The sequence below is a fragment of the Triplophysa rosa genome, linkage group LG18 (genome assembly GCF_024868665.1).
Source record: "Triplophysa rosa linkage group LG18, Trosa_1v2, whole genome shotgun sequence".
In the NCBI taxonomy this organism is placed as follows: Eukaryota; Metazoa; Chordata; class Actinopteri; order Cypriniformes; family Nemacheilidae; genus Triplophysa; species Triplophysa rosa.
The window spans coordinates 10,317,956-10,345,320 of NC_079907.1; the positions used below are offsets into that span (position 1 = coordinate 10,317,956).

At 38.5% G+C, this 27,365-nt stretch overlaps 1 protein-coding gene across 3 annotated transcripts; it reads right to left on the minus strand.

Annotated features, from left to right (window-relative positions):
• Nucleotides 1-27,158, minus strand: mta3 (metastasis associated 1 family, member 3). 3 transcript variants are annotated; one of them, XM_057357892.1, is made up of 20 exons: nucleotides 26,925-27,158; nucleotides 25,299-25,366; nucleotides 24,157-24,250; nucleotides 22,288-22,414; nucleotides 17,963-18,026; nucleotides 17,759-17,876; nucleotides 16,843-16,945; nucleotides 16,279-16,378; nucleotides 15,999-16,187; nucleotides 12,912-12,986; nucleotides 12,739-12,797; nucleotides 12,502-12,623; nucleotides 11,557-11,714; nucleotides 10,970-11,192; nucleotides 6,979-7,071; nucleotides 6,710-6,892; nucleotides 5,997-6,028; nucleotides 4,794-4,918; nucleotides 3,043-3,062; nucleotides 1,032-1,146 (listed from the first exon to the last, which is right to left on the minus strand). In XM_057357892.1, exons 1-19 carry the CDS (start codon nucleotides 26,950-26,952, stop codon nucleotides 3,056-3,058), a joined length of 1,968 nt encoding a protein of 655 aa, XP_057213875.1. In that variant the 5' UTR covers nucleotides 26,953-27,158; the 3' UTR covers nucleotides 1,032-1,146; nucleotides 3,043-3,055. The 3 variants fall into 3 exon arrangements, with proteins under 3 accessions (XP_057213874.1, XP_057213873.1, XP_057213875.1); XM_057357891.1 differs by lacking the exon at nucleotides 3,043-3,062 and having other exon boundaries at nucleotides 1-1,146; nucleotides 4,794-4,915; XM_057357890.1 differs by lacking the exon at nucleotides 3,043-3,062 and having other exon boundaries at nucleotides 2-1,146.
• Nucleotides 27,159-27,365: the final 207 nt, after the last annotated feature.

Below are 27,365 nucleotides of genomic sequence, written 5' to 3' on the forward strand. Positions count from 1 at the left end.
CGCTTTTTTATTAGGCATATTTCAGTAAATGTGTGACATACAATGAAACACAACATAAATGTATGAGGCATAGAAATCAAAATGAGCTTATCGTTATCACGGTCACATGCTATATAAACAGCCTGGATAATGAATATTCCCATAGAGGAATGCTCTGAATTGTAAGAATCTCATTTGAAATACAGTTAACGCGAATGTCAAGTGCCAAAAAATTGCTGTTTCTTTTCCCCTCTTAAGTCAACATGCCAGTAATTTTCTAAACCAAAAGGTATTATTGAACACCTGAAACTGTAAAGTCTTGAATATTCTAGATACATGATCAGAAGTTATTTAAATTTCAGGGGAAATGCAAAAACTGGCATGACCTCCACAAATCATTATATCCAGTAACAAAACATCATCAGTTAAAAGAATCTATTGAACATGCTCCCAGTAAAGACCATTATTTAAATTAAGGAATCGTCAATAACATACAATACTGTTGGACAGTGATGTCCAGTCCTTGTTTAAATACAATATAAAAACAGTTCACAAACTTGTACTTGTCATGATACACACAGAAGATATAGAGAAATAAAGGAATCCAATGCAGAGCAAAATGAACTTACAAAGAGTACACTAAAACTTCTCAAAAGAGTCTTTTGAGTGGTCAGCATTCGTTAGCATTGATCTGTACATGATACGTATGTGGCATGGCCAACTCCATTTAGTCCCTACAGCCGTTCTTATCAAAGACCTGCTGATGCTATACCTCGCTTCCAGGTAAAGTGTTGAAATGAAACTTGAGTATTCAGTACATACAAAATGGCTAAATGCTTTATTTACCATGTGCCTTGAAGCTTTTTGTCCAGAAGAGGAAGCGAATGTACAAAAATTTAAAGAACTAGAAGCTTTTTAGTGGTTTGTGGCCTGTGCAGTGCAGATTTAGGCAGCAAATGACAAACTGACAGAACAGGCTGAGGGAGCATCGCAGGCGAGGGTCAGTCGTGGATGACGATCGGACCTCGCATCCGTAAACTGGGGTGGGGGGGTGCCAGTACAGGTACCTGCGCTGGCCCCTGGGGGATCCTGCGCAGGCTGATCTGCTCACAAGGTTGTCTACACGCTCTTCTTAACTGTGAACGGGAGAGCATCCTTCTGGCTTTCCTAAAAGGAAATAAGAGAAATAAAACAAAATAATTTAATAAATTGCTTTTTGAAAAACATGTCTAGACAGATTTTTGTATATTAAAGTATTTTTGTGAGCAAGCTGGACTTAACTTATAAGAAGATATTTGAAAGAAAACGTTTTGAATGCGTGATTTTGTTTTTACAGTTATTTGGTTTTGTCATGTTGTACATGAATGATAAAAGACTGATTAAATCAATAAGCTGCAGTTGTTAAAAATGGCAGTGATTCAGCATGTACATGAACTTATCTCTGACGGCAATGTGGTAAATTGTTATTGATCATGTACAAACAGGATATTGCTAAAATATCAAGCAGAACTAACATGCTTTGTTCCGTTTTGCAAGTTTGTGGGATCTTGATGTTGCATATTGTTTCCAAACTCAGTAGATCTAATGTCAATTCCCTTCTGAGAAAAATTGGAATGCCCAACTGAATAAAGTTTGTAAATTGTGTAGTATAAACCAACAATAGACTAGTAGACACTGACACAAGTTGATGTGTGATGGCAACATGCCCTCATAATTGCTTGTTTGTGTAAAATATATCATGTAAAATGTATTAAATGTATAAAATATACAATACCATTCAAACTTCAAAAAGTCCACTTGTTAAAATGCTTATTTTTCATTATAACAAATTTGCTTATTTGAGCAAATTTCTTACATCTTTTTTATGCATTTTGTTTGATATTATTTATAAACTGTATAAATTCTAAAAGTTTGTTATTTCCAAGTTGAAGTTAAATGAATTTGAATTAGGATACGAATCCCAGGATTTCAATGTAGACTCAGATGTTTGAATAGCAAAGAAAGAAAGAAAGAAAGAAAGAAAGAAAGAAAGAAAGAAAGAAAGAAAGAAAGAAAGAAAGAAAGAAAGAAAGAAAGAAAGAAAGAAAGAAATGTTTTTCTGTGCACAGCTCTGCTCGACTCGGCATGGATGTAACAGATGTAACAGCTTGGACTTATTAGGTGTAAATGACATAAATCAACATGGCTTAGTGACATAAATAATGTTCTACTCATGATCAGTAGCAATGTAAGTAATGAAAAATTGCCTGGGTCCTATGTTCATGCAAAATGAATGAGGCCGACAGTTATCCACAGGGAACTGCCTTTAGATTAAATTGACCCTAATGAAAAAATCATGAACAAGGTCTCGAACAACAAATGCAAGATTTCGATCTAAAATGTGCCGTGTGCATTCATAACATCAGTGTTTACTATATAAATCGCACTACATGAATGAACCCAAGTACACATTAAGTGGAAGGAAATCACAGAACACGCTGATGGATATGAGCCATTTAAGCAACCACAAACACTACACAAACTACAAAGTGACTGAGTAAAAAACATTCAAGTGTCATGTAAAAAAATAACCTAAAAAGTATAAAAAATGTCAATAAGAGGGAAACCTGACAGTCTGTTATGATGGTGTAAAACTGGTCTGAGCCACAGACCAAATTTCATTTGTCTCCGAGTTTCCTGCCTAGTTAAAGGCTAATCTTTCAGAACAGTGGCTCTAAATTTAGCCATGCATCCGTTCTAGTGCTGAAGGCCAGAGGGAGTCGTGCGGGTCGTGGCTCATATGGATGGGACTGTAATGGAAAAGCATTTTTCTTACATCCCCTTACAGCTCCAGCTCACAGTTACTTAGACTTGGATTTTCTCAGCACCAAACCTCCTATAAATATCTGCATTCTACCCCACATTAGGAAAATTATGCAGTTTGAGGTGTCAACGCCAAAAATAGCCAATCATATTCATTGCATTGGTTAATCCTGTGTCTGTTTTGGTCATACATTTTATGCATTTTGCAAGACTCCACAGGTAATGTGGTTTAGCCTTTGTGTACGGTGTGTGCGATCTTACCATGAGAAGGTGTCTAACAGCTGCAGCAACAAAATGAGACAACAAACAGTCACTAGTAAGTAGTCAAGAAAAAACGGATCCATGAGACAGGGTAAATCATAATGTCTAATTTCCTCTACCCAACGTAACTAATTTGTAATTTAAATTAAAACATGTTTTATTTAATGTTCAAATCTGTACTCCAGAGCAAACAGGGATGTCAGTCATTAACATGGTGGATGCGGAAAATTCATGCAGCTGTACATATTTAGTTAGGAATTCATTCAATTCTGCAGCTTGTAATCCTTTTATATTTCATTTCTGTTGACTGAGAATTAAAAGTGGATAAGTTAATATTTTCTGCATAATACTGAGAAAGCGTCAAGAAATACTGTGAATAGGGGATAATGGATTACTGAACTATTCTGCGGTGCTTCGCCACAACATTACAGGAAATAAATAAAGGGAAATAAATATAATTTACTTTGAGGTCTGTGTATTTCTGCAGAAACACTACCAGTAAAGCGTTTAGACACACCAGCTTGCTTTTTTATTGTTAGTTCATTTTTTTCAGTTTATTTAGCAGTAAAAATAAAGGTGAAATAAACTAAATTAAACTGCAAAATAAAGTGATTATAATTAATTTAGCTCAATCAAAACAGCCTGCATTTCCCTGAAATAATTATTTTTATTATTAAATTTGTAAGTTGCTATGTATGCCAAGCACTTTTGTCACTGTAAAAAACAACTATAGGATTTACCTAAAGTTTTGCACACAGTTTTTCAAGTAAATTTTACTTGACTTTTTTTTAATGTTCACGCAGTCTTTTTAAATAAAATTTACTTAATTTTTTCAAGTTTTTGCACACTGTTTTTTAAGTAAAGTTTACTTAACATTTTTTGTAAAGTTTTTTTCACACCGTTTTTATAAGTAAATTTTACTTAATTTTTGTGTCAAGTTTTTGCACACAGTCTTTTGAAGTAAAATTGAAGTAAAAGTACAAATAACACAAAAAATTAAGTAAATCTTACTAGTTGTTTTTTTACAGTGTACCCTGCCACCCACTTAAAATAGTTTAAATTGTACTTGTTTACACAACTAATGTTGAGTATTTATAAACATCTTAAACACAATATTTACAATCATGACTAACATAAAATAAAATCATATCAAGTGTGTCTAAACCTATGGTAGTGTATGTTTGTGAAGTGTTATATGATTAAGTTACCTGTGGAGTCTCTCTAGATTAAAACTAACCTCAATCTGCATCCCAAAATCAGGTTTCATTTATAGTAAACAAAAAGTGTTTGGTCCATGCTGCCCCAAATTTACAGGATCATGGATATTTCTAAATATAGCATCTTTGTAACTGAAAGATCACAGATGTCTGTGAGATTGACTGACCCATTTCCTCCTTTGACAATTGCGGTTTAAGATCTCTAACCCATCACTGTCACTGGGTATGACCAATGCAGTAATTACACTGTCACTAAAATCCGTCACTCTTACGTGATGGTTTAATCAAAATAATAGAAGCCTAATCAGATGTGTCATGCCATCTCAGGGGATAATCTCTGCAGGTGCCAGTCATGAAAGAACAGCACAAGGGCTTTTTGACACCGAGCGTCTCCGCCCTGCTGTTCTGTATTAAATTTCCCTGATGGCTCCGTACATGGGCCAGAGTAAAGTTAATCAAATGACTGCACAGTGAGCGAACAAGCACGTGACAAGTTTGGGTCTGAGGGGTGGACAGCGAGGTGGGGTTGCACACCTCGTCTCTCTGGAAACCAGGAAGAAGCTGTCATCCGGGGCATCGATCCAGTTGGGTCGTCTCTTGCGCTGCATCAGGCCACTGCCACGAAGGTTAGAACCACCGGTGCTGCTTCCGTTATGCTGCTAGAGAGGAACAGAGAGGAATATCTTAAATCTTCAGTCACGACACAGACCTCCAATGAAAGGCTTGATGTCTTTAGAATTGTTGTCATAAATAGTTTTATAAACAGTTTAGAATCACAATATAACAGTATTGACAATAACCGTGATATTAAAAACCATAATTATAATATTGTGTTAATACCATAGATATAATACTGTATCATAAAATTTTCGCACCTTTTTCAAAACTTGCCTTAAGAGCCACAAAAGATACATATCTCTCCGTCTGCCTCTCTACACTTTTGAATGTAATTCATTGGCCAAAAAGAGAAAAGACAAAATAAACTGACTAGGAGCATTATTTATTTAAATAAAAACAACAAACATTTAAATGAAGAGTTTGTTTGCAAAAACAGATAACAGATAAGTTATAAGTTATACATTTGTCAGAAATCATGTTATTTATTGTGCATTCCAATTAAAAACAATCACACTGCAGTTGGATTATTCTGATTAAGTAATAATAACTAAAAACAGTTAACTAACACATAAAACACAACAAAAACATGATAACATAATAAAAACATGATGTTTGAAGATTTTTATCTGTTTAAGTTATCTGTTTTCGCAAATAAACTCTTCAAATAGATATCATGATAATATCATTATCATGTATTGTTTTTGCCCATGATAATTGTGAAAAGTCTGCCTGGGATCCCTGAAGTTTTTCGGAGGCATTTGCATAAAAATAATATCTATAGTCATAAAAACGAGTATTAAAGCAAGCCCACACCATATTTACATTAGTTATATCATGAAAGAACAGCGGCTGCCTTCGCGTTTGTTTAGCTGTCTCTCATTTCTCATTTCCATTGTACCCAGCCGCAATAATCTGAGAGAAACCTCTGAGGCTGAAGATTGAAGCTGTCACCAGACCAATTCTTATAAGACAGAACTTTTCTCTTTCTCTAAGCAACACAGAAGCCTGTGAGTTATTATTTTTTCAGTACAGTAGAATCAGCAGATTTGTACGGATGTGTCTTGAATCTAATGGGATCGCAGAAGTGCAGTTTATACTGATGAAGTCTATGATACTTACCGGAACGGGTCCCACAATATGAGCTGGGTTTTCTAAAAAAAGACATATTGAGAGATATTACTATGGTCATGTGGTTTATCTATTTCTAACATTTTATACAGTGGGATACAAGTAATAGTATCACAAACATAAGTTCATGGTTTAGTATTTGTCGGTTTCATTTCAACACATGATAATCCATGTTAGACCAGCACGGAGTGAGAATGTTCCAAAAAGCATCTTGTGTACCACGACGCAATGAAAATTAATGAAAACCAGTGCAGAATTTAAAACAATTCTTATTTTTTGTCTTTTTCTTTCTTAACTTTTATTTTCAGCTTAAAGTGATAGTTTACTTCTTGTCATCATTTTACTCACCCTCTTGTCATTTCAAACCAGAATGACTTTCTTTCTTCCGCTGAACACAAAAGAAGATATTTTGAAGAATGTTGGTAACTGGACCCCTTTCACTTGCATTTGTTTTGTGTCCATACAATAGAAGTGAATGGGGGCCGGTGCTGTTCGGTTACCGACTTTCTTCAAAACATCTTCTTTTGTGTTCTGCGGTAGAAAAAAAGTCATAAAGGTTTGAAATGACAAGAGGGGGAGTAAATGATGACAGAATTTTCATTTTTTTGGGTGAACTATTACTTTAAGCTAGTTTTTTAACCAATGATTGATTTTCAATGGGGGCATTTGCATCACACACTATACGTTTCAAAGCACACAACCACCTTGTCCTGGTGCACCGGCCCTTCTCTCTGCGGACTCGACCCTGCTATGGTGATGATAGCTCCGTTTTCCCAACATGCCAAGGGGGCCGTGACTGGGAAGAGAGGAAAGAAGTCGCCGCGGGGGCTGCACCTGAAGGCCGGGGGTGCGGTGGGACCGTTGAACGTGAGGTGCCGGACGAGATTCTAAAACATCAGAATATCAAAACATCACTGTAGCATCTCAGTTGCAGCAGTGACCTCGTGCGCAGAGAGCAACAAACAGTTCTCACCGAGATACTGCAGGACGCTGGTCAGGGTGCTCCTCGGAGAGGATTTGGGCTTCATCGGTCGCCCCATCATGCCTTCTGACACCCGGATCATATCTATTCATCAACCAGCAGTACAGAACAAACAAATGGAGACAGAGCCAAGTCAATGAGCTACAAAAAGACATTCTCAAGCACACACGTACACCGACGCGAGCATACTGAATAGGTCAGCTTGATGGATGCCGCTGTGATACACCGCCTTGTGGTGACTAATCTCTCTGCGTTTCAGCACACAGAGTCAAATCGCATTCGCTTCACCGCTCATTCGCTTCACCGCTCATTGTTTAGGCCCCGGTGAGCATCCCCCCGCTCCACGAACTATAGACTATTGATGTGACCACAATGAACCCATTACAATCGCTCCAACTTTCAGCAGTTCGTTTTAAAATTCATTAAAACTCCAGGAGTTGAAAGCAGTTTAAGTCATTTTCTTCAGGCAGTTCTTCGTATTGTCTTGGCAGAGCTACCCTCAGATGTACTGATGTACTTCAATTCATCGCCTCTTCAACAATACATCTAATATGGAGAAAGTGAACCAGGTGTTACATTATCTACTGACATAAAATCCATTCTTTAAATTGAATGAACCTCAGTGTCGGGCTATGCGTGCCGAAACTTCTCTGTTGGATTTTCATGTGTGAACAGTAAATGCTGGTTTGAATTATTTTAATAGTGCAAACAGTATTGCATAGCTTGAATGCAAAGAAAGTCACTAAAAACATAATGCAATAAAGAAATATAATAAATAATTTACTTTATGTGGTATTGGTGCATGCAGTTTTTACTGAACCTCATTTTGCTTTATGATTGTCTGAAATGGACATGAGTTCCCATGCAAAACCAAATGGAATAAAATGGCAAAAATTTTCAGAATTAGTCTGCATCTCACACCTTGATGCAATGAATTTGATTATTAAGTGATTTTCATGCACGTCTCATTTATCTCAGGCAAAATGTGAAATGTAACCTTGCTAGCCAGCATGTTAAATGAAGTTGGAAGAAGGAAAGCAAATGCAAAGTTGCATTCACGGCAGGTTTTTATGAGTGTGCACATTCACCGAACACATCAACACAATGATGTCACGACCGGAGCTCATGCTATCAGAAGAGACAGATTTCACACGATCGCTGCTCTGCTCTCGGTGTGCGTGCAACACGATGATGGACAGATACACGAGACACATGAAACTACAAGGACTCATAGGATGGTTTCAGCCATGGTTTTATTTGTGTTTGCTTGGCCACAAGACATTCACACAAAGAAAATTAAAAGAGAGACAAACCAAAGAGCATGCCCCCCGGGTCCCTTGAGATTCAGGACACAGAAACGTATAGAACTTTTTATGGTTGGGGATACAGAGATGTGTATCTGGGGTGGAGACAGAGGTGGAATGGAAGCGCAGAATGAAGGATCGTATGATTGGAGGAGGGCAATGCGAAGGTGGGCTAAAAAGGGTTGCACAGGCGTAGGGCAGGTGATTTGCTCCTTGATTTAAATGTTAAACTGATTTACTTAAAAGTGCATGTGACGGAAATGGCCTCTGTGACGTGAGACCTCATCTGTGCCTTATTTAAAAACATGTTGCACTTGAGGTTATGGTATTGCAAAATTTTTCCTGTCAATCAAACGCACTAATTCACTTTATTTCGCAACCCTTGCACAATCTATGTATTATTCGTCTTTAGAAATTATTGCCATCAAAAAAGGATTGATAACTTAACCCTTACTCAAATCTATACAGTAGACTACTATAGGCACTATCAACACCACCAACGCTTGTTTTGGCAACAAAATATCAGCCTCAAACAGGGGTCTAAACTGCAACGCAGGTCTATTTCTCCTTCCCTCGGTTAAAATTCGATTCAGGCGTTCTAGCACACCGCGCCAGCATCACACTTCTCAAAACCAGATGTCTTAATCAATTACTGCCATTGACCAACATTCGCAGTTTTCAATTGACCATTTGATAAATTACAGTTTAATGTGCAAACTTTCAGAATAGGACAAACTTCAAACTTTGTCCCAAACAATAGGAAATGTGTATATAGACCTCTAACTAATGACTCAACATTTTTCAAATGATTTTCCACTTACTGTACCTCCAGTTAATTAGATCATAAATTTTGCCAACACAGAGAAACCAATAGTCCATCATCCTTCCATTACTGAAACACAAAGAATATCAGTTAACAAGAGTTCTCGCAAATAAAACAAACCCTCCTTCACGATGCCATTACGTAGACACAAGACTGTCAATGTTATTTACTTGATGGATCAGTTTTAGAATTAAAAAAGCAATTCCGTTAGCTACCTCACAATAGAAGAGAAGTATTCTTCGGTTCTAAAGTACACCAGTTTGCAGAGATAAAATCAATTTTACATTCGAGTTAAACATTAAAAGTTCTCTATGCGATTTCTTTGTTGTTAAGTGCATTGTTGAAACCCAATCTATTCTCATTCTATGATGTAAATGATTATACAGGGGTAGACTAGTAAAATAGATTAAAGTTGTGAAATAAACGCACATATAATAAAGGTGAAGTTCACCCCCAAATGTTTTTTTCATTCATTCACCCTCATGTTATTCTAAACCTGTGTGATTTTCTTCTGCAGGACACAGATATTTTGAAGATTGTTGGTAACCAACCAATTTGGGAACCCATTGACTTCCATTGTATGCACACAAACCCACTCAGACATATCACACGGAAGAACTTGAGGGTGAATAAACGATAAATGTTTCATTTTTTGGGTGAAATATCCTTTTACCTACAATTCTGCACTTTTCTCTATAGATTAGCTCGGGACCGTTCTTTAACCGTTTTAACCAAGTGCTATAGCCTACACAACTACTTACACCTTGTACTGTCCAATAATTTAATCTCAGCCAATAAATACATTTTGCAAAAAAATATGAAAACACCATTTAAAAAGAAAAGTCCCATGCTAGTACTATTCACACTAATTGTTTTAGACATAATTTCTGAAACTTATATAAAAAAACATCCCTGTTCAAAACGTTATAAGATATTTGTTTTATGCAAAAGCTAAACGGCCTTCTGTCTAAACCAAACTGTCCCAAGAAGTACACTGCAACCTATAGTGACAGGCTGGACTGAGGCCTATGTAAATACACAAATTCATACAAATTAAAGAATGTTTTTTTATTTTACACTATAAAAAGTAACCCATAGTCCATCAATCCAACCCTGAAATCCTTCCAAACCTTCCAACCAATGACAAAACTACATCTCCCAGCAGTACGAAGTGAAACATTAAAATGCTGTGAAGTGATTGCAGGCGAGCATATTGGCTGAGAAACGACACAAAACTAAAAGATATTTATGTAGGGGAAAAGGGAAAACTTTCATCAAAAAGGAATTGAGAAATATCAAAACATGTTACGGAAACATTATCCAAAGTCAATTTAGTGCATCACAGTGTGCAGAATATAGCTTAATTCTAACAATGAAGCTTTAAATTTAAGGCTCCGACTATGATATGCATTTCAAGTATATTTACAATTTGGGGTAAAGCAATACCATAATATATTCAATTATCTTTGTGTGCTCTGTGTGCATATAAAACTCTCTTCATCAAATACAAAAAACATCACAACACACTTAACCTAAGTCAACATGTATGCCAAAAGTGAATTTGAACTGAAAAGATGATTGAAACACAAATTATGGAGGACAGGCAGTCTTTATTGGAAATGGGGTGGGGGTATACAAAAACCAAAATAATAATATAATAACAATAATTATAATAATAATAAAAACAGTACAAGACAAGACAAGAATATGGAGGGGAGGAATGACAGTGAGATGTGTAGACGTGTGGTCAGGGAACAGAGCGGGCGGGGCTTTGCGGGTGATGGGTGTGTGAGTGGGTGGATGTATGTGTGCATTTGTACACGAGGCTGAAGTTAGGAATTTAAAGAGCTCTTACACTCCGCCTTTATGGCGCCACAGTTAATGGGCACAAATGGGCGGCGCGCTGCCCGGCGCAGCCTGATGAGGTCACGGCACATGTGACGCGCCAGTTTGGTGAGGCGCGTGGCCTGCAGCAGGAACGCTTGCTTGGTCTTCATGGAGGACTTGGGGCTACCGCTGTTCCTCATCGGAACCATGTGGGAAGACGGGCGGGGCCCGTGACCACGAGAACGCACCTCCTATAGAGAAAAATTAGGAAATAAGGTGATTATACAAAGAGGAGTAGGAGACATTTAAAATCAGCAGGCTTAAATCTCAGCATCGGATTGTACACCCACGACCCCACCTCGGTCTATTCAATAGCCCTTTTCCCCCCTTATACGGCACATGAAAACAAAATGTTGAAAAAAGTCCTTTCATCACGGTCAAAGGATCAGCTACACAAGGCTAGCCAAATGAAGACAAAGAAAAGACAGAGATGGTCTTCTTCATGTGTTCAAGTGGCTTCATTCAAAGTAATTCTTCATTCAACATGCACCTTTCGTCACTCGCATACTGTATGCCTCGCTGTTGATCTGCACACTAAATACATTTATTACTCACGGTGTGTGAAGGACTTGGAGGCGTCTTTTCCTCTGCCCCCTCGGCTCTGCTTGGCATCTTAAGCCCACCATACTTTTTCCAGTACATCCAACAGGACACGCATAAGCGACACTGCATGTTGGGAGGACCCCAAGAGTACCACTGGGGAGACTGTACAGCTGTAAACAAAAACAGGAGATTTAATGACAGCTACATTACCGGGTCTGATTATGAACAACTGGTCATATTCCGGTTTAGAAAAAAAATCCCAATGCAGCTACATCCAAAAATCACAACTTGTGATTTTTAGCAGTGGTGTCATTTATTTTGGACTTATTTTTTTGACTTGTCTTTAATGCCATATCAGCAACAAAGGCTTTTTTCATTGCAAATTTAAAGACATTGAAGGTACATGTTATTCCATTTTTATGCCAATGTCGAGCCACTCAAACAAAGAAATAATGAAACCGCCACAAAGCCATGCTTTTTTTGCAGAAAAAAATCTACCTACAAACTGCTCAAACATGGGGACAAGAGGAAACATTTTACCATTGAAACACAAACAGTTGAAACTGCAAATAGCAATGCAAACTCAACTAATAAAATTGCTAAAATATAGGCAGTTTTGACAAAAAATGTTAAATAATAAAAAACTTGCAGATAACTGAGACCATTCAGCCTTCGATGCTGAATGCAATTACAATCTAATCTTCAAGCAAACACTGAAAGAGGATTAAATGTTGAGAAAACTCTAAATATCTTTATGCTTTCATCATGTATTCATTACTATCAAACAATATCGATCCAAACTGATCACTGTTGATCACACAGATTGGAAGATTAAAGGGTGAAAACGTAGCATCCCATCAAATTGATCACATTGAGAGCCTGACATGTCCTCTGGGAAGAGTGAATTGATTGGATAGCTATGCTGACTGTAATTGGATGAAGAGGGTGCTTACTCACCAAAACAGCTCTCGCATGCGCGGCCGCCTCCGGCCGTGTGGAAACTGCCTGTGCCCGCTGCGCCGTTCACAGTTGCCATCTTGCCGTTGCTTACGGAGATCTGGTTAGGGTTGGGTTTGTTGCTGTAGAGCAGAAAGCAAATAAGATTTTACACTTTAATTCGTTACAGGAGAAGTGACGCATTTAAATAGTGCGAATTTAGGAGAGGCCTAAACATTTAAAAGTATTTACACTTACTATGTGGGGATGTAGACTTGCTTCAGTTTGCTTTCTGCTTCGGCTGCTTTCAATCGTTTCTGAAGAAAAGGATAAACGCACAAAGCTAAATCAAGGACGATCACAGCCAACAGTCGGAATCTTTTTCGGTGTAAACCTTTTAGCCATTAGAAAAAACGTAAACAGCTACTCACCTGCTGAACGTATCTGTCTGTGGTTTTCCACATGTAATAATACTCGATGATGCTGGTCAGCGACTTCCATGGAAGCTGAAATAAAAGATAAGTAACTTCAGAAGGACCATGAGGAGGTTGAACCGAAGATGCAGCTCAAGTTCTTGTTTAGCGGTCCAAAAACCTCCTCATAATGCTCAATTCAGATACACAAAATTTGAGCCCAGACTAGTGAAAGTGCTTCTATTTTGCATTTTCCAATAAAAACATTAATTTTATATAATAAAACGCAAGCAAACTTTTAATTTTATATAACAAAAAAATCTGTTTAGAATTCATTAGTATTTGATCAGTAAGCCTATTGTTATTGTATCTATACCTGGAAACAAGACAACTAAGCACCAAATTTTAATATTAACTTCACCTTTTGTACCCCACAATAAAACTCCACAACCATTTTAACAGAGATGTAGAATTAAGTCTTTAAATTCACAGATCGTTTATTTCGTCTGTATGTCTGGAATCACATGCAGACGCACATGATTATTCATGAGCACCTGCTGAGCGCAAGGAAGCGTGGCTGAAACGGGCAAAAAAAAAGAAATCCTCAAATCAAGCTGGTTGAGCCCCCACTTTTGGCTTTCGTCTATGCAACGCTGATCAGAGTATAAAAAGGAATACAGAGGTGTTCTGTGCCGACAGCTGGTGTAAGAACATTCACATTAATATCCTGAGGTGCTGGATATGTATTTTTAGCACTTCATTTTGTGGTTTCAGTATTTTTACCTTCGTGTTTCTTGAACTCAAGACATAAGAACAATCATTAGAAACTAATCAATCTGGATTTCAATTCGGTTCCAAATAAATGGATCAAATGTAAAGACATTTGTTTTGAACAAAGAGCAGGAAATGTCTTCATTTCTTTACAAAACAAATTCTGCAACTATGATGTTAACCCTGCATATTTGTATTGCATTTTGCACATTTGTATTGTATTTGTATATAAAGTGTCTTTTGAATCTTAATTTTAGTTTTTGCTTTTTATTTAAGTTTAAAGGTGCAGTTTGTAAAAATCAAAGCACGATCAAAACAACAACAATGCCGTAGCTTGATGACGCTGTGAAGGAGCGTGGAATGATGGGATCTGTTGTCTTCAACTCCACCGCTGATGGCCATCAATCAGACGGGAACGAGAAATCATGTTAGCAGATGAGGTACAGTTTTATAATTGTTGCGAATAATTGTGGTCCATAAATAAGTGACTGCTTGAAACAAGTTAGTGGCTTGCTAGACACTACTTCCGCATTTGTCCACGACACTGTTGTCATGCGGTTTCTACGCCAGTAAAGGAGGTAACAAAGGGGAACGTGGATATTTTCTCACGATTTACAAGTAGTTGGAAACATTTGAGATATTGCAAGTACTCAGCTGAACAAAATATATAACACTAGCTTAGTGGTTTTGGGATATTTTACTGCAAAATTGTTACAAACTGCACCTTTAAATAATGTACTTCTGTCTTAGTTTTAGTTAAGGAAAGCTTATCTGCTTTAGGAGGCTTGAAGATTTTCAGTAAAAAAAAACTGGGCTCTCCTCACTTCAACCAGTTTCTGCCATTGTTACATGTGGGTTTTCTCAGATCAAGTGGTTTGATCCCTATAATGAACCTGTACATTTGTGTTGTTTGAGTTACAGCGATCTCTGATTTTTCTTTCTTGTGCACCATCACTATTGACACTAAAAGAACATTTCACACGTCACTGTCTTTCACTTTGACACAGCTATTATTAGACCACTGAAGGCAAGTGGACTGTTTCAAGTTCAAAACAGCCTGGCATCTGACACGCACGACAGCAGATCAATCTCAGTTTTAAACCAATAAACCAATCAAAATGAATTATGAATTAGAAGAACTAGAAAAGCCCAGACCGTTGCAGGGATGATTTGCAAGAGACTGTTTATCATTACTTCTCTTCTACCTTTCAGCCATAGTACAAATCAATCGATGATCGCTTAAAGACAGACAAGAAAACAAAACAGGAGAAAAGAAAGACGACCAGAGAAGCGCTTCAAAGTGCTTAAATATAAATCAAGTCGATCTCTACTGGACTATCGAGTGGTGAAGAAGCAGCTCTTATTGTTTGCAGCAAATTGTCTTGGTAAAAGTGCCACAGTTTTGTTCTGTTTTAAAAAGCAAACCACAGAGTAAAGAAAGCCCATTTCTCAGAGCAATAAAACCAGCTCTTCATCCTGTTCAAACCCTAACACTGAAGATCTCGCTCCAGACCTGACACAAATAAGTACTCTTGTCTCACAAGATCAACAGATCAACTGTGCACAGTTAGGTCAAGAAGAATCACGCTCCACGTCAAATCCTTTCAGCTTTTTCAAACTTCTCATTGTTCACCCATACATCATTTCTTCTTTTCATTTATGCTCCTCTTCATCCTATCATTATTTATCCTATCCTATTCTTTGCTTTGCTCCTCCGTATAATCTCAGGTTTTCCAGTGATAAAAGTACCACACTGATGAGTTCTGTTCGAGCAGTTTCTTTATTTTTGAAGCTCCTTGTGAACACTTCTGTTCTTGTTCTGTTAGGACTGGAAATCACTATGGATTCCATTTCAGTTCAAGGGTCAAGATATGATTGCAAAGCGATTTTCGATGCATCAATTTTGTATCAACTTAGCATAAAAGCCACCTCAACCACTGACAGAAGGAAAGTGACTTTAAACAACTTTCTTGGATGTTAACAACTTGTGTAAGTACATTATTCTCTTTAAAAACATGGGTGGGTTGTTTTCTGTTAACACTATTTAGATGTTTTAAAATAAAGCTTGTTCAGCCCTTTTGTTATGATGAACTTGTCTGAAGACTCCTGACTATTGTTTCCACAGTGCACAACTTTTCATGATACAAACGGTGCAGCAGACACGCCTGTCTGCTCTTAATGCAATGTTGCACACCACTTTGTACTCATTTATGTGCAATGTCTATTTTTAACTGCACTTTTTTGTGGACCAATCCAATCCATAACTATTTTAGAAACTCTTTCACACCCATCTTTTATGTACGTCCAATGAAACAAACTCTGCTAGCCACTCACAAAGTCTTGCCGGATATCGTTGAAGTCCTTGCCGTATTTCTCCAGCGCCTCCTCGAACAGATTCGCCTCTGAAGAGCTCCACTCCTCCATCTCGTCTCGGCACAGCACAGGTCCTCCTTGAGGAACCAGCACGCTCAGGGCGCTGGACAGGTCGTAGCCGTGCCGGTGCAGGGTGTCCATGGCGTGAAACTAGAACACGTGAGACAGACAGAAGGAATCAATCCCTTTTATCACCTCTCTAACAGATATATCGAGTGAGAGAGAAGATGCGGGTGGGTACCAGTGTGATGTCTCGTGAGGCTGCCGCGGCGCTCATGTGTAAGCTGGGCTGTCTGACAGAGCTGCTGCAGTCCAACGCCCGGGCAAACGTACCGACAGCTCTGAACACAAATCACCAGAGTCAACACAAAACTTTAAATATGCCATTAGAATTAAAAGCACCAATTTTGGTGTCTTAAAGCAACACTTTATAAGTTCTCAAGTGGGTTGAGACCAAAAATGGGTCCCAGTTTTCCCACAAAGAAAAAAACAAGGATAAGGACTATTTATTTGAAATGTGGATTTTTTGAATTTTTTAGGATAAGCATAGTTTGTTCCTACAACTGAATTGTCAAAAGCATGTAACTTAAATTTAAGAGACATTTACCAAACTATGAACGCAATGGTAACCATGTGATCTTGAGGTAATGTTAATAAATTTAAGAGTTTACATCTTTTCTCTTGTATGATAAGCAATTGTGATACGGTCACCAATTGATGTCAAATATATCTGGGTCTCTAAAAAACAGTTGACAGTGCCCTTTTGTTAATATGCCATAGCTAAGAAGAAAAATTAAAAACATACCGTGCGACCACCAAGAACTGGTCGATTTGCTTATTCGTCAGCGGACATTCTGGGTCCCACATCTTGACCTCCATTTTGGATTGGTCTCTGTCATCAGGTTCTCCTATACACACATTTGATTTCATTAGAACCGGCTGTGTAAAACAATATGATAAATATGCCATCAACAATCCTGTCAAGTAAGCCCAAGGCAACTTGTTACCGTGGCAACTAGGTGAATTAACACATAAATCAAACTTGGCGTTAAGTAATGATGGCAGCTTAAAAAGTTCACGATAAAGACCTAATCTTGTGTTTTATAAATGCTGAACTGTAAACAGTTTTGGATGAAAAATGTATGCCGAACAAAAAGGTCAGAATAATTGAGTTATGCAGGTGGGCTCACATCCAATATCCTTGTTGCTGTTTAGCAATCATTCACAAAGATGATGCTCCGTATCAATCTTGTCTATGTATTGTCACATCTATGTATGTGTTTGCATCATAAAAAAACTTCAAGCACACTGTTACAAGCCTCCTATTACAGAGGATGAGAGTTGTTAACTGGACATTTTCCCAAGTTTAAGAGAGTGGTTATTGTGGGGTCACAGACTGACAGAAGAGCAATTTCACACTTGACTGATACTAGACGCTGATACTGTAAAAGTTCAGTTTTTTCCATGTGATGCGCCAGTGCTCGCAAATCAAACTCCCTGGGAAAGTTAACACTGCAAACGAGCAGCACGACTCCTTGGCTCGATCAGTTCCAGAGGCAACAAACTTCACAAAACACAAAATAAATCAGCTTCTGCCCTCAGAACTCCCGAATAGAGTAATGAGACTCAATATAACTCATTTTTAGGCCCTCCCGAGCTACAGGTTTGCATTTTGCTCTAGAGTTCAAAAGCAAGGTACAGTACGGCATTTATATACTAACCTTCCTGTAGCATCTCGGGGACGTCAGCCTGAAAGCGCGGACCCACGCGAATCTCCCCCTTGTCGGCCAACAGTGTCTTCTGTGTGGGGTCGTACACCAGTGAATAAAAAAATGTGTCCTGAGAGACAGAGAGAGCAGGCAACCCAAAAAATTAGACATCCAATCAACACAAAACAGCTTTTAAAAACTCACGTATGATCTTACCTCTTTGTCCAGGTAGGACAGAACAGATTCAGTCTCGTTCAGAAGCGCCACACTGCATTTCCCTCTGTTTCAAAAGAAAAAAAATGACAAAGATTAAAAACAAAGCCCGTGCTTGGTGACGTATGGTATGTCGTACATACAGCTGCCTCTAATCCACAGCACAGTACAGAGGGGGAGAAGGGGGGACAAACTAGGTGCAAGATTACAGAAGACTGCGTGAACGTGTGAGGGTGATATGAGCACAGATGAGAAGGTGAGAAAAGAGCAGATGGGTGAGAGGACAATCAGGGAGGAAATTAAAGGGTTGGGGAGAGGGCAGAAAGAGGAAATGGCTAACAGATAAGAAGCAGAAAACACTGTACAAAAATTACAAAGCTATTGAGGAGTGAATAAAAGGATGCTAATCAGTCTGCGCTCCTTTTCTAAATGATTCGGAGTCTTACCAAGACACCAACTGTAGATTTCTGAGCTATATGCTGCTCATAAACATTTTAAAGCTTACTACACTTTAAAAGAAGGCTATGAATGTATTTAAAAGGCAATGAGAATCTCCTGTCATGTTCAACTTGAGTTATTTACATGAATTGTCTAAACAAGCAGATTCATTCAAATTAATGAAATGACTGTCTTATATGAAAAAAGTGACAGGGTTTGAGGAAACTAATTTTTATGTTTTAATTTCAGTTCTTTTTGCTATAATGTAAATGTAACAAAAACCAGTTACAGAGCTGTATGTCACAATTCCATAATTTGCGGGTGGGAAAGGTGGGACATGTCCCCATCACTTTTTGGAAGAAATTAAGAAATGCTTGCGGAAGGTGTGTATTGTTTAGGGGCCATAAATATATAAAACTCGTGGAAAACGCAGGATGAGCCGCTTTCTCACCATCTCCCGTTGCTCACACTCGTAAGTTACTTGCGGAAGAGAGAGAGCCGCGACTCCAGAAACACGGCCAGTATGAAACGCGTGCATCATCTGCGCTCGCAGCACTTGCTTGTGCATCCAGTGTTCAAGCACAAAAACGTGTAAACCAATGAACAAGTGACATTTTTAGTCATAGGAATAAACGGTTTTAAAATGTAATGCACAACAAAAGCCGAATGACCTTCCCCAAATGACCGAGAGCTGGAGTCAAAAAGCGCAGTAGCCAATGGACGGACCGCCCACTAGGCTATATATGTTAAATATTCCCAACGAGTTATTACAGAAACAATTTATTAAAGTAATGGTTTTGTCATCTCTGTCCCCACCACTTTTCAAAACAAAGTTACACCACTGCACAATTCACAACTGTGGTTAGCAAACCCCTGGTGGTTCACGTGGGAATTGCAGGGGGAATTGCTGTATGTCTACCAGTGCACACTGCACATACAAGTTGTTTCCATTACTTTGGGGGAAAAAAATGCTTAGAAAAATTTTGTTATGTAAAATTCTACTAATAAAAACCTCAGATAAAAAAATTATTTTGAAGTTAAACATGCAAATGTGCTATTAAATTATTGAAATATTTACTTCCTCAAGTAAATGATTTAGGTCAAAGGGATCAGCTAAAAAAAAAGTTTGAAAACCCCGATTTACAAGACAGCTGCGTTTTGGCAAGATGATACAATTATTGTGTCTGCGCAAACTACAAAAGCATGAAAAAACTGTGATGTGACGTGGAAGCGAGTTACATGTTTTTTGTGTGTTTTGCCACTTTTATAGTCCAGGATCACTTCCAGTAAAGTAAAAATAACCAGCCAAATTGTGCAAAAAAGTTTAAAAAAACTAAATCACAATTTAGGTCGCACTCCTGTTTGTGCAGCTTTAAAGGGGTCGTATGACACGGCTAAAAAGAATATTATCGTTTGTTTTAGATGTATTGCAATGTGTATACACGATTTAAGGTTTAAAAACAAACTGATGTAGATTTGTGGGGGTGTGGTTACACGAGGCGTTTCAGGCAGGTCTGGGTGAGCATTCGCTTTAGATAGAATGCATCTTTTGTTACGACACTTTAATTTTTGCAATTTTATGTGTCTAATACATGCATGGGCAACTTATAACACCAAAGACACAGAAAAACACGTATTCGCACCATATGACCCCTTTAAGTCTTCATCTGAATTTACTTTAAAAAGTAATAAAATAACCTTGACATATATTCTCATAAATCAAAAATATAATCCATTATAAAGACCAGCAGGCAAGACAGAACAACCACTCAACATTTATGGATCACCGTAGCCAAACAAACAAAATGAGGAAAGAAAGTGCCATTTCCTTTATTTGGCGGGTGATATCAATCTTGCTCAAGCTCAGCGGGCATCCCCAAACCACTACACCAGCATTAACTCAGTAAGCTCAATCCTAGCTGCAAGATATGTCAAGTCCTGCCACGACAAAAGAACAACCAGCACAACAGAACAAAACACTGACACAACACACACAAACTGACACTATATGACAGGATCCGGTCACCCTCACTGAGAACTTTTATCAATACTTTGCTCTTTTTCTGTTTATATTGATACGTATATATACAGTTAGGTCCATAAATATTTGGACAGAAGCACATTTTTTGTTATTTTAACTGTGTATGAAAGTGTATTCGAGTTACAGTTTTATAATAGATATTGTCTTAAAGTGCACACTCTCATCTTTATTTAGAGTGTATTCACATCCAGATTAGCTGAAGGATTTAGGAATTACAGCTCTTTAATATGAAGCTCTCCCCTTTTTCAAGGGACCAAAAGTAATTGGACAGTTGAATAAAAAGCTGTTTTATTCACAGGTATGGGCTTTTCCTTAAATAATTTCTTCATAAATGAAGCATGTTAAAGGTCTGGAGTTGATTATACATGTGGTGTTTGCATTTGGAAGCTGTTGCTGTGAACCCACATCATGGGGTTCAGGGAGATCTCCATGCAAGTGAAACAGACCATAGTTAGATTTTAAAAACACTACACATCCGTCAGAAAGATGCCAGGAACATTAAGAGCGGCCAAATCAACAATTTGGGACATTCTGGGGGGAAAAAAACACACTGCTGAGCTCAGTAACAAAACAATCCTAGGCGTCCATATGAGATCAAAGTGGTGGATGATGACATTATCCTCTCCGTGATAAAGAAAAACATCTTCACAACTTCCAGACAAGTGAAGAATTAATCCGGATGCTTCTGTCTTCTGTTACATCACCAAAAACACACCAGTGACCCAGTGCCTGAGGACGTCATGCATGGAAATGGAATCACACTGCCTGAACACTATTTTACTGAAGATGTTGTATGCTCATATCATGAGATATTCCAAGCCTTCTCCATATCTTTTATTCTTTTTAGTCTTATGCAGGCTGAAATTAATTTGATCTCTCCAAAAAAATGCTTTCTAGAGCTTGTTCGGCTTTTTCAGAAGTCTAATCTACCCATCCTATTCTTGAGGCTTTTGCACCTTGTTGTGAACCCTCTCTATTTTTTCCTTGTATTCTCTTTATTGTTTTGATTGACAAACATTGACATATTTACCTCTTGGAGAGTGTTCTTCACTTGTCCGGACGTTGTGAAGGTGTTTTTCTTCATCATGGAAAGGATAATGTCATCATCCACCACTTTTATCTCATATGGACGCCTAGGATTGTTTTGTTACTGAGCTCAGCGGCGTTTTTTTTTTTCTTAGAATGTCCCAAATTGTTGATTTGGCCGCTCTTAATGTTCCTGGCATCTTTCTGACGGATTTGTAGTGTTTTTGAAATCTAACTATGGTCTGTTTCACTTGCATGGCGATCTCCCTGAACCCCATGATGTGGGTTCACAGCAACAGCGGCCCTAACTGTAGATACTTATATTTTATTTTTATCTTAATCTGTATTTGTGCAGAATGTTTATTTTAAATTTTCCTGTGCTTTGGCAATGTAAAATTTGTTTTATCATGCCAATAAAGCTTCTTTGAATCTTGAATCATTAATGTTGCTTGTAGGAGACTTTCCTTTGATTAGAAGCGCAGCCACCCGGCTCCCAGCTGCTAATTCATTTATCACCTGAATAACAGCGGGTGCTACAAAAGCCCTGAGGTGCTTTCGGGCAACAAAGGAATAGATGTGACTCACAGCCTAGTGAGAAGACTTGGGGGTTATGCGGCATTGCATGGGACTGTTATCGTGAAAATGCACCATAGTTTTGAACTAAAAGGCACTAAAAGATATTACACCATCTCAGCTGACAAGTGGTCAGGTGAGATCAGGGATGTGGTATTAAATACAAGAGGTTGTCATACCATTTACATTTTTTAGTATTTAGTTCTGACTACTTGTGATACAGGGTCAGGAGTGCATTGTGTGCGTTTACCTAATGTGTGTGGCGGGGAGGGACTCGTACTGGCGGGAAAGGAAAAGCTCTCTGTGTCGGAGCTGATGTTTCTGTTTTTCAGAAAACTCGGGCTCCATGGGACTTTCCTTCTCTTCTTCCAGGTCCTCTGTTCACATACAGGGAATTAGAATTGGGTCAGAAGGCACATACAAGACGCATACAATAAAGTTGACCATTTACATTGCATTAGGATTCCTAATACATGGCTACGTTTTGAAAGCCTCACGCCTGTTTCACACCGCAAGCAGTGCAGAAGCAGTGCGTAGGCTAAGCGGGAGCAGCGCATAGGGAGAGCGTTGGCAGCGCCATATGACTGACAGGTAAAGCAACCAATCACGTTTCGTTTTGTGCCGCGTCATGTTTAGAGGCGTGGAAATGTCTCCGCAGTAACAGACCAGTGTACTTTCACAAACGTGTCAAAAGTTAACAGCAACAAAATGATCATAAATTTATGCCGCGAACCTCGCATTCTTTTGAGAATTAAGCGTTTAGTCGATCGTGATGAATTCTTATAGCAACCGTTGTAAACACGACAGCTTACTTCTTAGATCAGACGGCTTCGTGTTGTTTCCAGTCTCCCGGAAATCCTTTGAAATTTAACTAATCAGATGTCGACTTCGAAGTGTTTCCAGAAAAGTATGCCTTATGCATCAGAGTCAGACGTTTAGCCAATGGTCCGTGGGCATGACGTCTGAGGCTGAGACTACTAAAGGGTTAACTCACCATGGAGAGAGTGACTGACTTGTGATGCAATCGCTTTTCTCTCACACACACGCAATATAAGCATATAACATGATGTTTATGTAGTTTTATCTGTTTCTTCAGAAGGTTATAATGACAGTGGGGTTCAGACAATACACCGACAGCGTAATGCAATCGTTTTCCACTCATTCATATGCAATTTAAGCATAGCATTTAAGTATTAATATACTTGTATTAGAAATCCTTTAAATGTGCTGTTGTGGTTTTGGCCAAAAAATTCCTGGCAAAAGTGTTTTAGAAAGTCATGGCGACTGTTAAAAACACATTATGAATGCTCTCATCTGTTAACATGTGCGCCGAATAAAATATGCGCTGCTTACGCGTGAGGTGTGAAAGGGGCGTTAGACTTCTAGTTTACTGTAATGTTGCCCATGTCTACCACTTGATTGCTGATAGCAAAACATTGAAACGCAGTGAAGGTTTAACATCAAGCATAGTAAAATCAGTAACATAAGATATCTCTGACATCCGCATATGCCAGCAATATGTCCTTGTATTTAAAATGAACCATTCCCAAATGAAACGAGCATTACAATTATTCACAATACCTTTGTTTACTGTACTGGAGAAGCTAAATTTAGATATCTGCAATGATGAATGGTCATTAGCATTCTTCAAGCCTAATGGCAGTCTGAGACAGCAAACCCACAAATGTATCCCACTTATTACCTTTGATAATAGACTTGAGCAACTAATTTAGTCAAGATCTAAAAACTGGCTGAGTACAGCAAAACAGACATGTGAATTTGAAGAATCTCATTAACGCGCGATAAAAATTGTGATTCGTGACCAGTTTATGAACACAAATTTGTTGAGGGGCCCCCGTTCCCCGAAACATTAGGAAATTAGAAAGCCCTGCTGCCCAATTACAGGCATCTGGTATTGTAAGTCTCCAGACGTCACTGCTACCCCACGCGCGGACTTGCAACAGAAGAAAGACGCATGCGCATATACATGGCCAATTTCAGCTGACTTATCATTATCATGCAAATGACCACTTACACCTGGCACGTAACAGACCGTCCTTGGTTTCCTCAACAATACATTTATTAACATGATAAAAACACACGAAGAGCTTTCACTTACTTGCATGTTTGTCAGCCAGCTGAATGAGGCTCTGTGAGATGTCTCTTCTCCTGTAGAAACAGACCACCTTTGCCTCCACATTGCCGCTCGCCGTCTGAAAAGAGATCCAAACAGGGCCAGCTTGAGGAAACGTCACGTGCAAACGCACACCCCAGTCACTGGGGACACGGAACCTAACACCTTTTTTAATCAATACTAAAAACACCTGAACCCGATGTAGCAGTCTGTTGTTTAATCAGCAGTGCTGTATATCAAAACCTGCTGTGTCTGCACTCCTGAGAGTAAAAACAACAGCAAGCTGGTGTATAGGGGGGGCATAATGTGCATGATAAACGCAAAACTAAATTTGATCTTGAGTATTTCATTATTTAAACAAGACCTTGTGATCACACCTTTGTCACTTCGAAAAAATGCCTACAGCTACATTTGATTGCAGTTATCTTGTGGAATAGTCAATATCCCACAATTCTATTGTGTAGGACTACAAATCTCTGGAAGAGCTTGTGGAAAATAATATAGGTTGAGCATGTCTTTGGCCACGGGGTGATTATTTGGATGCTCAACCAACCTCGTGGCAATAGCAGAATTATCACCTGCAAGCTAACTGAATTTGTCAGACAAATAAATCCAGTCTTTTAACAAACACATAAAAAGATGCATCACATCAAAATGTGAAAACTAACCAATGGGTTTCTGCAGTTCAGCATTTGTTTTGACATTCACATTAGTGACAGCAAAGGCAGAACGTGACAAGGAAATTACTTTGTATAACTCACTTTGTTATTCTAAAACAATTCAAAATCAAAACAATGTCTGGTGAGGCTAATAATACGAAATATGATATGTCAGACCAGAATGGAACTTATATACTCATAGGAGTTGCATTTTTTATTATTTTCTAAGGTGCCCTGCTTGCAGTCTTGTTGCTTTCTGTGAGGTGAGCGTTTCATACACAGATACGGTTTCTCACAAAACAGCTGTTGGAAATAGTGGCAGTGCAGAGAAATGCTAGTAATTTGGCTCCTGTCAAGCTGGCTGAACACCCTGTTTCGATGTCATGACCATGTTGTCTCCACACCCTACCGATATACCCAATGATCAACAACGCCCATTTCTCCCTCCCAGGCCCGAGGGCACCGTACCTTATTCAGTTCCTCTATTCTCCTGATCAGATAGGGGTTGCTTGAAGAGTTCTCAAAGAAGACATAATCTGCAGCAGAAAATAACAAAATCATTATTTTTAACCATGAAAACCACATCAGGACTTGGAAAGGGAAGCAATGACCCAATGAACCAAGGCAGTATATGTATATGAATTTACCACCTTGTTTAGACTTTGTAAGCACAGTAAGAGATAAAATGGATACACGGTGCAAAGAGAAAGAGGGAATTAGTGCACCTGTTTTCAGTATTCTTACTAGGTTTAATGCCATTTACATAAATCACAACAGAAATGTTAAGAACTTTAATAGTTATAATGGGAATAGTACTATTTTTGCCTGAACCTATAATAGTCTCTGTGGGTTTCTACTGGTATAATGTCTTGGCTTCTATTGGTGGGATGTTATGTGGTGGATGGGAATCAGAAGAACACTATTGAATCTTACCGGATTAAGACCAAAAACATGAACATCATTTTGCCATGGTTGTAATGATAACAGCAGATGGTCCATAATTAATTCGTAATGCAAACATTAACCTTAAACATTGAAATGCAAAAGTTCAAACTTATTTGCATTTGTATATTTCAACAAGGATTTAACTCCATATACTTAATACACAATCTAACATCACTACACTTTAAATCAGGGCTTCCCTTAAATACATTTTCAGTGGATTATATGGCATTGCAGACTGACAAACAAACGACACCATTCATGAAAATGAATATTTTGTCCATTATCATATTGGTCAAATTCCGATACACTGTATCATTAAAGAGCACAAAAGGGACAGAAGGGTTAAATTGTAATTATGTAACATTTTATTAAACAGACTTCCCATTCAAACATCTATAAGGAGGATGAATTTACGCTCGATATGCAACAACCTTATATCGCCGCGAAATTAACGATACCATGAAACAATATGAAATCCCGAGGCATTGACTGTAACGTAGCAGGCTAATTGCACAAACAAACAATGCGACGGATGTGGTAATAATTACACGCTTGACAACAATATAACGTTAACATAGTGCACGTATGTGGTGTTTTTGGTAAATTAGGGTCGAGAAACTCAATCTGGTTGCTCTGCAGAAAACAAAGTCACGGGTGGTCGTAAATGCTAGCTCGCTTTGCTACCTTGCATGCCGATTGAGGACCCGTAACTAATGGATACGTGCCAAACGGGAGACAAATGATTACAAAGAAACACATCGGCGTCAAAAATCAGCACGGCCACGACTAAACCCCACGTTTCTCTCAGAAGGATTAAAATCGCGATACGTGCTCTATATACGCGTTCACGTGTATTTTTACATAAAGTGATGATTATTTGTTTACGATGTGGCTAGCTAGCATCATAGCCCGCTTGCTAAATGCTAGTGCGGCTATGATAGTTTAAGAGGCCTGACCCACATCACAACCCAAAATATTCTCCATCCACGTTATTGCTACCTTACACAAGGACATTACACCAGTTAAGAGTTTATAAGAGAGCGACTGGTAGCGGGAATCCCGCTAAAGTGAACCCTTGCTTTCCAGACAGGTCTCACGGCGCTGGCCATGTTGTGACTCGCGTTTATTCAAAAATATAGACGGACATACCTCCGACCCGGTACATGTTGGCCGCCATTTCTGCCCTCCCGGAGTGTTAAAAAACCAAACCATAAACTAAAACAAAACAAAATAAGTACGTGAATCAAAAAGGCATCTACGTCTTCCGACCGGGTAAAGATCGATCTGAAGTAAGGTGCTGTAAGTATGGGGGGGTGAACCTCAGAAGAATAGGAGTTTTTTTGCAGCCCCCCTCCCGAGATTCACAGTACAATACAGTAACTCACTCACGCGCTAGAAAAGGCTCGAGCGCAGCTTCCTGATGAGAGGAGGAGAGAGAAAGGAGGAGGAGGAAAGCGTGAATGAAATCCACAGCCTGCACCCATGCCGCTCATGACTCTTCCACACAGAAGGATACAATTATACTTTGTTGACAAACATTATCTTATTTTATGTGACATAAAATAAATGTAATAGTAAGTGAAATGCGTT

Bases quoted from the DNA above. Each gene is read 5' to 3' on its own strand.
- mta3 (XM_057357890.1), bottom strand. From the start codon at position 26,952: ATGGCGGCCAACATGTACCGGGTCGGAG. The intron at 16,946-17,758 runs GTTAGTATATAA...ATGTGTGTATAG, and splicing joins CCCCGAGATGCTACAGGAAG to GAGAACCTGATGACAGAGAC. The intron at 12,987-15,998 runs GTGAGTGGCTAG...CTTTTATTTCAG, and splicing joins ACGATATCCGGCAAGACTTT to CTTCCATGGAAGTCGCTGAC.